Here is a 15,413-nt window from a genome sequence, read left to right on the forward strand (position 1 = left end):
CACGTGAACTGGAGTCACATCTTTACAGCCTATGCATACAGTATCCACGTGAACTGGAGTCACATCTTCACAGCCTATGCATACAGTACCCACTAGAACTGGAGTCACATCTTCACAGCCTATGCATACAGTATCCACGTGAACTGGAGTCACATCTTTACAGGCTTTGCATACAGTATCCACGTGAACTGGAGTCACATCTTCATAGCCTATGCATACAGTATCCACGTGAACTGGAGTCACAACTTTACAGCCTATGCATACAGTATCCACGTGAACTGGAGTCACATCTTTACAGCCTATGCATACAGTATCCACGTGAACTGGAGTCACATCTTTACAGCCTATGCATACAGTACCCACTAGAACTGGAGTTACAGACTGGAGGTAGATAGCTACCATGTAAGTGCTAGGAACTGAACCCTGCTCTCCTGGAAAAGTGGCCAGTGCTCTTAGCTGCACAGCCATCTCTTCAGCTCTCATTCATATTTTTTTAGGAACAACTAGATGATTAACAAAATATTTCTTAGCAGATGTTCTAGGAATGCCACTTACCTATAAAGACTATGGCTCATAGTAACTTCTTACTAAGGGGAAGATCTAAGTAACTATATCATACAAACAAACACCCAAGTGTAAGAACCAGACTGGAAATAGGATCAGTGACTATTTGACGGATGTTTTGTAAATTAGTTTCATTCTGATTTTTTTTTTTAACACTCTACAATGACCACAAGGATAAACTAGATTACTTAAACTTAGTGGCATGTCCAAATGAAGCTCTTTACAATACATAAAACATTTATATAGTGTTTCTAGAGACAGTCCAAACCATTCTGAACCAAATCAGTGTAACTATGTGCATAAGTGTATGTGTACACACAAGTGCAAATGCCCATGAAGGTCAGAAGGGGGCATCAGATCTACTCCAGTGTGAGTTACAGAGGCATTTCTGAGCCACCTGATGTTGGTGCTGGAAACCAAACGCAGGTCCTCTGGGAGGGTAGCAATTGCTCTTAACCTCTAAGCCATTCCTCTCTAGCCCATTTCCAGACATTAAGAAAGCAAAACCCAAATAAAAACTCCCTAGCTGAGGAGTTTGTTGTGTGGATCCTCTGGAGAGAAGAGCAGACTTGCTGAGCGTGAGCTCACCGCACTAACCTTAAATGCTCTTGGAGTGACGTAGCTAAACTTTCCCGACCACATCTGTTTGATGAGTTCAGCATATGACTTGGCTATTTCGCCTCTCATGCCTAGGGGATTGTCAAAGTTCAGCTCCTCCTGGTACTTGTCGTTGAGGAAGTACTCCGTAAGCGGAGGGGTGTTGCTCAAGCACTGCAGGGACAAAATAAAAGAAGCCACGTGCACACTTCATGTTAACATGAAGACTGAAGCCAGTCAACTTACCGCAACATACACAGAGATATAAAAGGTTTCTTATGCTGAGTAACAGTTAAACACGCAAACGAAGCACTCAGATTACTCACTTCCCCAACTTTAGTCAGTTACTACTAATAAGCAAAACCACCAATACTTTACTGCTGAAAAACCTGCATAATTTAACCACAGAAAACTAACTCTGAGCTGGGAGAAGCTCAGCGTTTTCTTTCCCTCTTTTACTTGATTGGTATAAACTACAGACTGCCCAAGCATCCCAGGCACCTGCAAAGTAGACTAAGTGTGTGTGTGTGTGTGTGTGCACGTGTGTGTGCATGTATATATATGTGCATATATATATAAACTTAAAAGGGGTACAGGTGGTTTGTGGCATCTATGGACTCAAGTCAATTGCAGATAGGAAAATATCTGGAAAATAATTACATTCATACTGAACAAAAGTTTTTTGGTCATTACACTTTAGCCACTACAATATAAATGTTATATAAACAATCTAGCGATGATTTAAAGTATATAGTAGGAGATACACAGGCTATGTGATAACCATAAACCTCTTAATATAAAGCACCTACTGCTTCTGCAGCCAGCGCCTATTACCACAAAGGAGCAGTGTTAAAATTCAGCTGGTAGTGGTGTTTAGAAAGGGTAGTACTGACCAGGAAAGCCTACTAAAAACCAAGTTTAGGCAAACTCTGGATATGTTCTTTTGAAACTCTTAATACAATAGCAATCTAATTTTTGTTTATGAAAAAGTGCAGTTTTTCTCCAATTCTTTATTTTGAATAAATTCCTAATAAAAATTTAAAAGATGGTAAAAAAATATTTTTTCCACAATATTTTATTCCAAAATAATATTCCAAAATTATTTGGAGTAATTTTAAATTGATGATGCCTTATGATTTTACCTGAGGGGAACAACTTGTTGCTTTATTAATGAATGCTTAAATATGCAATGTCACACACACACACAAACACACGCTTACTCAGGTAAGTCATATAAATAACCATACACATATTTTTATGTAGGAATGAATGTGTCTTGAAAACAGTGACAGGGTGCTGTATAAGAAACCAGTTGCTTGCATGTAAAGTTTTAAAGATTCATTTTGTTAAGTCTCAATTGATATTCATGGAAATCCAAGTTTTGGCGAGCTGGTATGCCACCAAGTTGCATTAAGTTAAATAGGCTTCGTAGCTATGAAAAGCTCAGCTTGCTGGGTGCTCATACAGGTAATTTAAATTATTACTGTATTAGGTAGTCCGGCCAAAATACCAAAATAAGCATATTTTACTCTTATTTAGTTCTTTCAAGTAAGTTATGTTACTCATTTTTTTGGTCTCATTATTTATTTACAAAAGTATACTTACTGAGTAGTCCTAATATCTACACAGTCTGAATGTTAGAACTTACTTGTATCATGGAATGTATTGTTCTGACTCTCCCCTGCCCTTCTGAGTTCCAGCCTCCCCACTCCCACCCTCTTACTGTACTTTTGATTCTGAGACCAGATTTTAAGATTTTTTTGCCCAGGCTGACCTTGAACTCACTGTGCATCACAAACAGCCCATGAACTTCTACTTCCCTTCCTCCATTCCTAGAGCAGCTAGCATTCCAGGGCTGTGGCACCAGGCCTCACTGAAACTCTGATTCAGGCTGGGCTCTGTAGGTCTTCAGAGTCCTTTACATTTGCTTCCAGTACAGAATTCGTCTTTGCAGTGGAAGGTAATTAAGGGAAAGGATACTTCCTATGTTGCTTCCCACGTCCTTCATGTTCCACCTGAGTTTCATTTCCATCTTTTGTATTATCCTTCACTTTAATTACAAACCCAGCACTGGAAGAGGGACAGGCCATCAAGACCACACAACACAGACGCCATTACTCAGCAGTAGGTATCCTGATCTGCCATAAGCAGGATCAACAATAAGTAGACACTGGACAAAGGGACTAGTCACAGCAGTATCTGACTGTTAGCACTTAGTTTGCAAATCCTCATTTTGTGATTTAGTCAGGGATTCTATTAATGCAGCATCCCACTAAAGTTTATTACTATACTTATACAAACAACCAAATTTATGGCTTTACAAATAGCTAAAAAAAAAAAAAAAAAAAAACTGTTGCAAACGTGAATAAATTCTGAACTTCATTTTTGCTTATTATTCATTATTAATTATCCTTGACTAGTAAGACCTTCCAAATATAACTGAAGAAAAAATTTACTCATAGCCAGTGATTATGTTAATGCCTTGCTATAAAACCTTTAAGAAATTCTTGCATTCATACTGGAACCCCCAGGTCTTAGACGAACCTCTTTATTCATCCTTGTCCCTTGACAATTCCTTGACTCTGTCCACTGCAGCCACTTGACTGCTATGCTCCTCTGCTGAACACACACAGCATGTGAAAACAGCTTCTTGCCTTCCTGACTGGGACCGGCTCCCTCAGCTCCTCGGCAGTATTTCCTGCTGCGCTTGTGGACTGCTTAGTGTGCACTGAGTCCAGCACTGGTTTTATAATATATCATAATGTCATGGTTGGTCATGTCTTGTGGGCTGTGACCTCCATGACAGCCTATGTATCTGTAATCTCAGCACTGAGTATCTCACTTAGTCCATGCATAATAAGTATACATGTTTATTAACAATGTTCTGCCAGGATTTATGAATGCCTTTATTCTCTCAGCCTTTACTTTCCTCTCAATCTTAGCAAACAATACTCAATTGACTTTTGTCAAACAAAACCTTTGCGTGTGTGGTAAATATATATTTGCTTACAACAAATGGTACCAAAAGTACCTCAAAAGCCCAGGGATGAAGCAAAAGAGCAGTGTGCACTGGAAACACTCCATTCTATGTCTGACCTTCTGCTGGCTTTACAGTGAGACTCTTCAGATTTTCTAAACTAGCGTTTCTCACAGGGACACATGCCAGTCTGAACTCATTATAATTCAGTAGTGTCAAACTAAATAATGAAATGCAAATACTTTTAACAAGTAGGGCCTGTATTACCCATGGAAATGTCCCAAACAATATTTGAATTTAAATATTCCACTTGTTGAATATAATGTGTTAAAAAACTTTCAGGTTATATTTTTTGGACTATTTGTAAGAATACAGAGATCCAAGAGCTATTGTTTGACCAATACAAATCAAAATAACTTAAGAACTAAAGTGATATCAGAAGTTCTCTGATCTTGAAAATACTGGTACAGGGCTGGAGAAATGGCTCAGCAGTTGAGAGCACTGACTGTTCTTCCAGAGGTCATGAATTCAAATCCCAGCAACCACATGGTGGCTCACAACCATCTGTAAGGAGACCTGACACCCTCTTCTGGTGTGTTTAAGGACAGCTACAGTGTACTTACATATAATAAACAAATACATCTTTAAAAAAAAAAGGAAATACTGATACATCAGAAGTTATGTTCTTTAAAACATGTAAGGACTAGTTCCTGTAACTGTCTGTACAAACGTCAAGCTGCATCCTGAACCAAGGCCAAGCATCCAAGTATCTCCACACTGTCGGAGCTACTCTTTCCACATTCAACATCATCCTTCTGGGAGGAAAGAAGAAACCTTTTCTTAAATTTTGGTTGTGTTGCTGTTTGATCTAATTATTACACGCAACCCATCATTTAAAGTTTTCATATGAGCCTATTTTAAAATCATAAAAGTACTTGATGACTGAAAAATCTGCTTATACTGCTGCTATTAAACACGGTGCTCTAAAGAACAAGTCCCTCCTTAAATATACATATGTGCACACTTCTTCACATTTAAAGCCGGAAATTATCCTTACAGACACAAAGATCTGTGGCTGCTAGAATACGGATTAAAGTCTAATGTCAGACTCTCCTGGGAGTCTAACTGCTCCCGTGATGGAACTGAACAAGACAGCTCTAGCTGCCTATGATCTATGGCAGTGGTCAGCAAAACCAAAACACATGAGCTGCATGAAAAGCGAGTGTGTAAACAGAGTCAGTTCATCGACTGCATGAAAAGCGAGTGTGTAAACAGAGTCAGTTCATCGACTGCATGAAAAGCGAATGTGTAAACAGAGTCAGTTCATCGACTGCGTGAAAAGCGAATGTATAAACAGAATCAGTTCATCGACTGCTTTGGAAATTTCTGACACGACACCTGTCTCTGTTAATTTATTGAAATTCAACCATCTGACACCACCACACATCAAAATCAAGAAAATTAGATCTCCTAATTATTTGTAATAAAATGGGGCCCAAACATGAGGAAATGTGTTGATATTAAGATGTACATATATATGCTTTTTGAGATATGGCCCTAGTATATAGACAAGGTTGAAGATGAAATCCTGTTCATCCTCTCTCTTAGCTTTCCCAGTGCTGGGAATAAAATACAAAGATCTTAAGTCAAGTTTTGTTTGTTTTAATTATAATTGGGCTTATGAGTTTGTTCCTGAAGTGGAAGACAAAGTTTTTGAAGATTATATTAAAAAGGAAGTAATGCTATTCTTGAAAATGTCATGATGAAAAAAATGTCTATCAAGCACAAAACATGTATGCTAATTAAAATACTGAAGCACTAACCAGAAATAAGAGATTCTTAATAGTATCTTCAATTGTTAATGTAAAAGACAAAAAAAGCAACTTATATTAATATATAGTAATTAGTCGGCAACTAGGCTAAATACTTCTATACCTAAATATTCAAAAAATGATCTCTATGCAAGCTAACAGTGTATAAAATTGTCAAGGACAACAGACAATTTAAGAGTGAACAATCTAACTTGTCCATGGTGTCTAGATGGTCATCTGTGTGCATTTCTGATGTAGTTCTCATTACGGAATGAAGAGAAAGGGCTGGATGAACAAGCACTACAGAAAGCTACTGATTCAGGTGAGACGGAAAGAGAGGTGACAAGAAACAGTCATGAGAGCATGCACAAGACTAGGCCAGCAGAGGCCAGACCAAATCCCAGCATGAAGAAAGGAGGTAGCATGGCGCCCACCCTGGCCAAGGAGCTAGTGACAAGTGACAAATGCAGGGAAATGGAGAGGCAATTTTCTCTGAGAGTATAGTCCCTGAGAAGCCGACAGGCCACACATGCAGAAATAAAAGGGCAACACAAATCGGATTTGATGAGTTTAAAAAACAATCAAAAACTAAAGGACACAAAGTTAGGTGGATATGGGAATAGTAGGGGAGCAGGGTAACCGCAAGCAAACACATTACAGATTTCCCAAAAAACTAATTAAAAATAAATATATGACGAGGATATAAGCAAATCAATGAGAACTGACTGCTCAATATCTGTTTCTTGAAGGGGTTGTGTGTGCTTGTATATTTTATAATGTACACTGGAAATTATTGACTTTGAATTAGTAGTCTGAATTCATATGTCTACTCCCGAGTTTCATGTACATGTACTCCTTCCTATGAGAAATCCATTGGTCCTCTGGCATTCCATTGTCCCACCTTCCTCTGATGCTCCCTCTTCTGGGTACCTTCTAACTCACTCTCAGAGTCAGTGTGCTAACACCACTCAGCATCTAGTTCAATGGCAGCCTGACATCCCAAGCCAGTGACAGTGGAGAAGGGAGAGACACACAAAGTCCCAGGAGAGACTCAGAGCACTGCCCAGGAAGGGACTCAAACCGAGTCTTAAATTGCTTCTGCTTATAATTCTTATCCAACAGTTATGTAAGTTCAAAAAGTCCTCTTAATGCCTAAAGAGATCCCATGCACACTTCCTAATGCAGGAAAACAACGCCTGTCAATGTCCCAGTGTCTGCCTGCCAAGCTACATCTATGAGCTAAAACTGCTGTTCTAAATCTGTAAGCAGAAACCAGGCAAAAATTCTACAGTGATTCCTAAACACCCAATGTTTTATTTCCTGGGCATTCTGCTGTGTGCTTCAACATAAACAGATCTCTATCTAGTACAACCCCCAAGAACTGTATTATAAACAAATATAGAAAGCTTCAAGTATTTCATAAAGAATTACCTATGAAAACATCCCAGTTTTAAGTGTCCTTAGCCCAACATGTTAGAACTAGTATACCATGTGAAATGTTTTGTTACTTACAAAGGTGGGAGGGATTGCACCTAATTTTCATTTATACATACAATCTTTTATAATTTACATTAGTTTTTAAAAGTAAGACTTACTTACTCCTTTATTAACTATGCTCTGGTTAGTGAGACTGATGTCTTATGAATTCTCTGAAAAAAGTTTTAGTTAATGGATGTTGAATCTTAACTTTTATTTAGTTTTTTGTTTTTGTCAAACTGAAGAACTCAGTCTTACTATACAACCCAAACCAAGTCTGAAATCAACATATGAATAGTTAATAGCCATCCCATAAGTAGTAACGAATCTGGAATTGCCCCAGTACCTGGAAAACAGGCAAAGTAATCCCCTTCAAAAAGAGAAAGTTGTCTTTGTAATGCTGAGTCTGAACCTCGCCCTCTCTGCTCAGGCGCTCCAGTACTCAAGTGCTCATGTATGCTCACTACTTTAGAAAACCGGTAACTAGAACAGGAAAGAAAACACACTTAAGTTTTCATTACCTACAGCTTTTGAGTTTTGTAACTCATTCTGTAACTGATCAAAATGGATGTCACTCAACAGTTTTTAAAGAATAGCTGTGCCTTCAAAATAAAAATAAAAATCCAATCCAAAGTAAAGGACTTGCTTTTCTTTTCTGATGATTTTAAAATAAAACCTAAAGTTATCCATGTTTACAACCATTTCAGAATATCCTCAAGTAACTTTTTCTTGATTTTAACTTAGGATCTTGGGATTTTTTTTTCTAATTGGCTGTTGTCCTCTCTGTTATGACAACAGTATGAGCACTGTGAATGGTATTGTGTGATCCACAGCACTCTATGTATGATTAGCTCTAGTTCTGCACCCAGTGGGCACTGAGCAGCCTGACATAACTAACCATTCATGTGACGAGCTACATATACAGGGCTTTGTCAACTAGACTAAAAAAAAAGCTGTTTAATCAACACTTATTTTTGTAAAATTTCTTCTAGAAAAGATCTCAACACCCTTGAAAAGAATTAGAAGGAGCTTCACAAACTCCTGAAATACAAAAATTGTATTTGAGAGGCAAATACAATTAAGGCTCTTTTTAGCTTTACATTTTTCAAGTCTTTTCTTTTTAAAGTTTAGGTAAATAAAAGTAGATATACTTTTCTTCCTTTATTTTTTGTTATAATTCCCCCTCCTTCCACGTGCTAAGTATAGTGAGAAGTAGCTCTATCACAATGCTGGGGTCCCACATGAAGTAACTCTGCTCCCGCCTGCCTGGCCTTCCTTCCCGTCCCGACCTCTCTCTCATCTTCTGAGATGGGGTCTGGCTAGGTGACTCAGGCTGCCCTTTATGCCACAATCTTTCTGCCTGAGCCTCCCAGGTGAATGCAGCAGGCTGCGCCACAGTGAGCTGAGTAGACATGCATTCAAGGGAAGCTTCCTGCGAAGTCGCTTTTCTCCATCTATCACTGTCAGTGTAACCTGAGGTGGAGGACACTCTTACACATCACCAATCTCAGTTAGTCCTTCTCTATGATGCCTTTTTATATTGTATAAAATCCTGTAGAAAATTATTATCAAAGTTCTGGGATTATGACATATACTTTTTTTTGGGTTACAAAGAAATATTAATTTCTTTCCTTCTCTTTCATCTGTAAGACTGAGAAAGGATAATCCTAAATTTGTAAAACAGATTACTTTATAGTAAGCTTATCCTTTACTTATGGATGCCATTGTTTTAAAAAGCTAACATGATTCTCATATCGAACAGCAAAGAAAACTGGAGAGGAGTCCCCTTGAAATGCACACATACAAGTCTGCGATAACTACAGCTCCACCAGGGCTGGGAGAGGACTCCTCTTGATACAAGTCTGCGATAACTACAGCTCCACCAGGGCTGGGAGAGGACTCCTCTTGATACAAGTCTGCGATAACTACAGCTCCACCAGGGCAGAGAGGCTGCTACACACTCTAGGTATGGAATCCTTTAATGAGGCTTTAACATTCCCACAGCAATTAGCTAATTAAAAATACTTTTTATAAATAAGCTATTCATGAGTGATTTATGTTTACAATTGTATGGAAAACAAGTCAAAAACCATGGTTAGAATAATTTTAAGAAATAGTATAAGTTCTACTTGTTTTCATAGCTTGCCTAATTTAATTTGAATGCTAAATGACCTATCTCTTAACTCTTTTAAAGGAGTAAACTAATGAATGAAAAAAAAGTACATTTAATTTACTATATTCTTTAAGAAAAACAATGAAGTCATATATTTTTCTGTATCAATTCATTACAGCAGGCCCACATTGCAAATAAACAGAAGCTGAAGCATCATAGGACAGTTTGAAATATGAAGCATCAAATTATTTTTGTAAAAAAGAAAACAAAAAAGCCTTTAAGCAATCTCTAAAAGTATTTATTATAGAAAACGAGTATTTCAAGAGAACTGTGTAGCCAGGTGGTGGTGGTGCATGCCTTTAATCCCAGCACCTGGGAGGCAGAGGCAGGCTGAGTTTGAGGCCAGCCTGGTCTACAGAGTGAGTTCTAGGACAGCCAGGGGTATACAGAGAAACCCTGTCTTGAAAAACCAAAGAGAGAGAGAAAAAGAGAGAGAGAGAAAGAGAGAGAGAGAGAGAGAGAGAGAGAGAGAGAGAGAGAGAGAGAGAGAGAGAGAGAGAGAGAGAGAGAGAGAATGAACTGTGGTGACAGGAGTAAAAATCTGGAGGGTTGCGCGCGCAGCATTCACTGTAACACCACGAGGGCATGCCCTGCAATGCAGTGCTGGTTCAGCCTGTCACGCTGGGACCAACAAGGCAGGCTGAGCCATTTGCCATCACACAGGTTACATTGGCAGGATGCAAGCTGTAAGGCTGATGCACTATTTCTTGTTTGTAGCGCTTCCCTTTTTCAGTTGCAAAAAGTTAACTCTATGAAGTCTGACAGCTAATACTGTTAATCAGGTACAAATCAAGAACACTTCTAGTAAATGACTTTTTTTCTAATGCAGTATTTCTTAAATCAATTTTGTGGGGAGAACAATCAAAAGAAAACAAAACAACTTTCAAATCACCAAAGACTGGCACTTTTGTGAAACAAAATTAAATATACCATACAAAAACCAAGTCTAATTATTATAGAGTACGAAATGACTCCATCAAATTGCGACAGAAAACTTGGATCACTTACGGTTCCTAAACCTTTTTCATCATTGACTAGTTCAGTGATATCATAGACAACTCATAAACTGTGACAGCCACTGTGCTGGCACTATTATTATCTGGTATCATCCTAAATATTGAAGATAGGAAAGAAAAAGGAGGACAGCCTGTGCTGTGACAATGGCCACTGCAGGTCACTCTTAGGAAATAACAGAAAGAAGGGAATGCTGACAGTGTCTACAAAGAGGAGCAGAAAGTCCTTTGTATGGATTTGCCCTAAGAGATAGCTGGTTACAATGTAAATTTTATCCTGTAGGTGTCTCAAAAAAAGGTAAGCATATCATAATCCTATTTGCTTTCTTCAAACTATGAACTTGAAAACAGTATACTCAATGGCCTGGATGATGATACATTGCATAAGAGAGCTGACTGGCAGATATATTTTGATGGCTCACACCAGAAAAATCAGCAGAGTACTGAAATAATGTACACTTAGAGAAAAGGACTGATGTGCTATGCAAGATGATGTAGTCAACAGGCCTTGGAATGCTGAGTTTCAGGTTTTGACTCAGGTGAGTGGGTAAGTGGTTGTATCTATCAAGAAGCATAAGGAAACAAGAAGAATTTCCACTATGGTTGTACACTGATAACCACAGCACCTGGCGGCCAAAGGCAAGAGCACTGCTATGAATTCAGTGTCATTTTGTCCACAGAGAAAGTTCCAGTACCGTGACAAGACAGGGGCCACAACAACCACCCAATCAAGATCAGGATCAGCTTTAGTAGACACGCTGAGTTTGAGTCATCTGTAAGCTATCTTGGCACAAATATGCACTTTACATTGTATGTTAAAGTTGAGACTCAGGAGAGAGAACGATAGTAGAGACAGACGAGCTATGTCAGTCTATAAATAAATAGTGTGCCAAGTGGCATTAGCTGACAGACAGCACATTGCCCATCTCTAAGCTCTTTATCTTTACAGATGAAGAAACTACGAAGTGTCTTTACTCAAGGTGACATAGTTTACCAGCGGTAGAGCTCCAGGTTGAATTAGGCAGTATGGGTGACATCCATACGTTAGCCTAGCATGCTGCTTACAGCGATGAGAAAACTAGAGGAAGGACAGACTCCTCCTTTCAAGGAGGTAGGTCATCTTACCCACATGCTCCATTTAGAAAACATGAAAGAACTATAGATGAGCTGAAACAAAGAGGAAATGAAGCTAAAATGCATGGGTTGCAAACAGTCTGGCAAAGCAGGGCGATTCCAGGAAGGTGGGGTATAGTCATGGCTACTTATGTGTTACTGTTTTTAGTATAGCATCCAGTGATAGTACTATAAGTGTAAAAGGAATCTGGAATTACACTTCATTTCTCTCAGAAGATTTTTCCTATGAAGTAATAATGGTTTTTTTGTTGTTGTTTTGTTTTTGGAAAAACAAATACTGAAATAATTCTTCTGACAAAATCACATAATATTTAGAAAAACTCAGCAAGTTATTCTTAATCCTTATATCAATGTCAGTATAACTGAGGCAGTCCAATTTAGTATACACGAAATCTGGCATATAACTGAAGCACTATAAATAAATACTGTAAGTACTCTAAATATTTTATGCTACTTTTTTGTTTAGAACGTTCCAACGTAAAAGGTACCACTAGTACAGAGTGCGGTAGTGTGTGCTTACTAAGTGTAACACGGTGTCGCTAGCGCGGAGGCTTCTAATACAAGTATTAAGTGTGTAAATGGTGGTGAAGTAGAATTCTGTCACAGAGATTTCTATGGAGAAAAATTAGAAATAAGACATGAAGTATAATGTATAGCCTGTAAGTCTGGGAATTTTCTGCTGTAGTATCACGGTATGGGTAACCTGAATCAAGATGTAACGTTCTCTACCAAATAAGATTAAAATTAATTCAAAAATAAACATCCACTGAAGTGTGGTAGAACACGTGCCTGACATGTGCATGGGAGTAATAAAGTATTTTTAAAAAGTAATAAAATGCCTACCTCTTGGTAACAGTTATTCTCTGATCGCTCTCTTTTCTTCTTTGTCAAAACATTACGCATATCATATTGTAATATATCTTAGGAATTCATAAGACCATACACTTACCAACCAGACCAGGAACTAGAGATTGGCAATGTCTTTTTGAATTCTGTATTAGTAATGTCTAGAATACATATTCAATGAATACTTTTTGAACAGATAAATAGCAAAAACCAATTGGTTTCTTTTTCTTAGTTGCTTCACCCTCTTCTCAGTTGAACAATGCTCATTTTTTTCTAGATGCATTTAGTCAATTTGTCTCATGTGCTATAACTAAATTTTGCTAGGAAAATCTTTAAGTGAACAAATGAATTCCATTCTAAATTAGTGTTGCCTGATCCCAAATGAGCCCCAATCTTCTAATTCTCTACAAATGGTTGAATGCTATTTTCAGAGATAAAAGAATTCACTGCAAAACCTAGACAATATTTGCATTTACAATTTTTTTTTCTCCTACCAAATGTAAGTGTCCATCCTGTACACAAATACTGTAGGGCTTTTAAAGATGCCCTCTTTAGATATAATAGCTTCCTGTCTACAAACATCTTCTTCCTCAACCAAGTTTTTTGACCTATACTCTCAACAAGAATATCTGGCTACTTATGTATTTGTATGTTATGAAACAAACACACCTATAATTAATTCATACTCTTCCCTCACTCAAATGTAGCCCTCTTTTCCACTATTATGATTAGAACAATGTTAATATTAATTACTATAATGCACAAGACAAACTATAGACACTTAAGACTCCTTTTATCCTTCCTTAAATTTAGTGTTTTCTATATATGTCCAATGTTTTTGTTTTTTTTTTATTGGATATTTTATTTATTTACATTTCAAATGTTATCCCCTTTCCCATTTCCCCTCCAGAAACTCCCTATCTCATCCTCCTCCTCCCTGCTTCTGTGAGGGTGCTTCCCTACCCACCAACTCACTCCTGTCTTCCCACCCTGGCATTCCCCTACACTGGGGCATCAAGCCTTCTCAGAACCAAGGGCCTCTCCTCCCATTGATGACAGACAAGGGCATCCTCTGCTACATATGTGGCTGGAGTCATGGGTCCTTTCATGTGTACTCTTTGGTTGGTGGTTTAGTCCCTGGGAGCTTTGACTGGTTGATATTGATGTTCTTCTTATGGGTTGCAAACTCCTTTAGCTCCTTCAGTCCTTTCTCTAACTCCTCCATTGGGGACCCTGTGCTCAGTCCAATGGTTGGCTGCAAGAATCTGCCTCTGTATATTTCAGGATCTAATAGAGCCTGTCAGGAGACATGCTCCTGTTAGCAAAACCTTGTTGGCATCCGTAGCAGTGTCTGGGTTTGGTGTCTGTATATAGGATGAATCACCAGATGGGGCAGTCTCTGGATGGCCTTTCCTTCAGTCTCGGCTCCACACTTAAGTTTCTATATCTCCTCCCTTGAGTATTTTGTACCCCCTTCTAAGAAGGACTGAAACATCCACACTTTGGTCTTCTTTCTTCTTGAGCTTCATATGGTCTGTGAATTTTATCTTGGGTGTTCTGAGCTTTTGGTTAATTAATATCCACTTATCAATGAGTGTATACCATGTGTGTTCTTTTGTGACTGGGTTATCTTACTCAGGATGATATTTCTTAATTTTATCCATTTGCCTAAGAATTTCATGAATTGTTTTTAATAGCTGAGTAGTATTCCATTATGTAAATGTAACCCATTTTCTATATCCATTCCTCTGTTGAAGGACATCTGGGTTCTTTCTAGCTTCTGGCTATTATAAATAAGACTGAGATGTTATGTGTGCGATGTTATTCCAGGTAATAGGGATATAGTGTTAACGAAAAAAAGCTGTATTAAAAAAAAACTTGTTTATGTTGTATGTGTGTGTGAGGTAGGAACAGGAGGAGAGGAACAAAACCCCCTCAAATACAAATGAGCACATCAGCTGGTCACGAGCTGTATTCAGAATGTAGAAAAGCACACTTTTCCACAGTGTGCCGGGGGTAGGCCTTCAGCTATTAGAGACCTACCAAAGTTAAAGATGCACACACGCAGAGAAGGTCTGATCCCAGACACAGAGACAGAAGCAGACAGTGAGTCATTTCAGATAATGTAGACTCATAAAATGGTGGGCCCCAGGCCTAGATGAGATAGGACTCCGTATTGTTCTGAAGATGGACTATGTTGTGTGAGTGTATGTGCACATGCACACATACATGATCATACACATTTGTGGAGGCCTGTGGTGCAGGTTTGGTGTCTTCCTCAGCTGCTTTACATCTTATCTTTTGAGACAGAGTTCTCAATGAACTTGGAGCTCATTGATGGGCCAGACAACCCCTGGGATCCTCTTCTACCTCCTTCTCCACACTGGGATTCCATGCCTGGCTTTTCCTTGGGTGCCTGGGAATCCAAACTCAATTCCTCAAACTTGCAGGGCAAGTACTATACCCAATGAACAACCTTCCCAGAGCTTGGCGAACTGACAAGGCACTGTTACAGGTCAGAGCAGCAGGGAAGTTTCCTTAGGTAGTACTGAGGGCAGAAACAATGAAAACAGCAAAGAAATGAGACAGCCCGTTATTCTCAGTATCTCTGTAACATTCACAAGTAAATCTCCGTGACCTGGCTTTGTGTCTTGTTCAGCTCATTCTATCTTCACAAACCTCACTTTTTACTACTCCTCAGTGCTCCTGGGTCCTCCTCACAAACCTTGCTTATTATTCCTCAGTGCTCCAGTGTTCTCCTCACAAACCTCACTCATTATTTCTCCTCAGTGCTCCAGTGTCCTCCTCACAAACCTCACTCA

The 15,413-nt window shown here is 38.7% G+C and overlaps 1 protein-coding gene across 9 annotated transcripts in view; it reads right to left on the reverse strand.

Moving 5' to 3' along the window:
* Nucleotides 1–15,413, reverse strand: part of Usp15 (ubiquitin specific peptidase 15) — a 95,304-nt gene that overhangs the window by 20,838 nt on the left and 59,053 nt on the right. For 6 of the 9 annotated variants that reach the window (XM_031349965.1, XM_031349964.1, XM_031349969.1 and 3 more), the window contains one exon: nt 1,162–1,335. In XM_031349965.1, the coding sequence (XP_031205825.1) occupies nt 1,162–1,335 (174 nt within the window). Of the gene's footprint in view, nt 1–1,161; nt 1,336–7,771; nt 7,909–15,413 lie in introns of those variants that run through there. The other 3 variants (XM_031349971.1, XR_004112887.1, XM_031349972.1) reach the window with 3 other exon arrangements.

This window comes from Mastomys coucha, unplaced genomic scaffold (genome assembly GCF_008632895.1).
Source record: "Mastomys coucha isolate ucsf_1 unplaced genomic scaffold, UCSF_Mcou_1 pScaffold4, whole genome shotgun sequence".
NCBI lineage: Eukaryota > Metazoa > Chordata > Mammalia > Rodentia > Muridae > Mastomys > Mastomys coucha.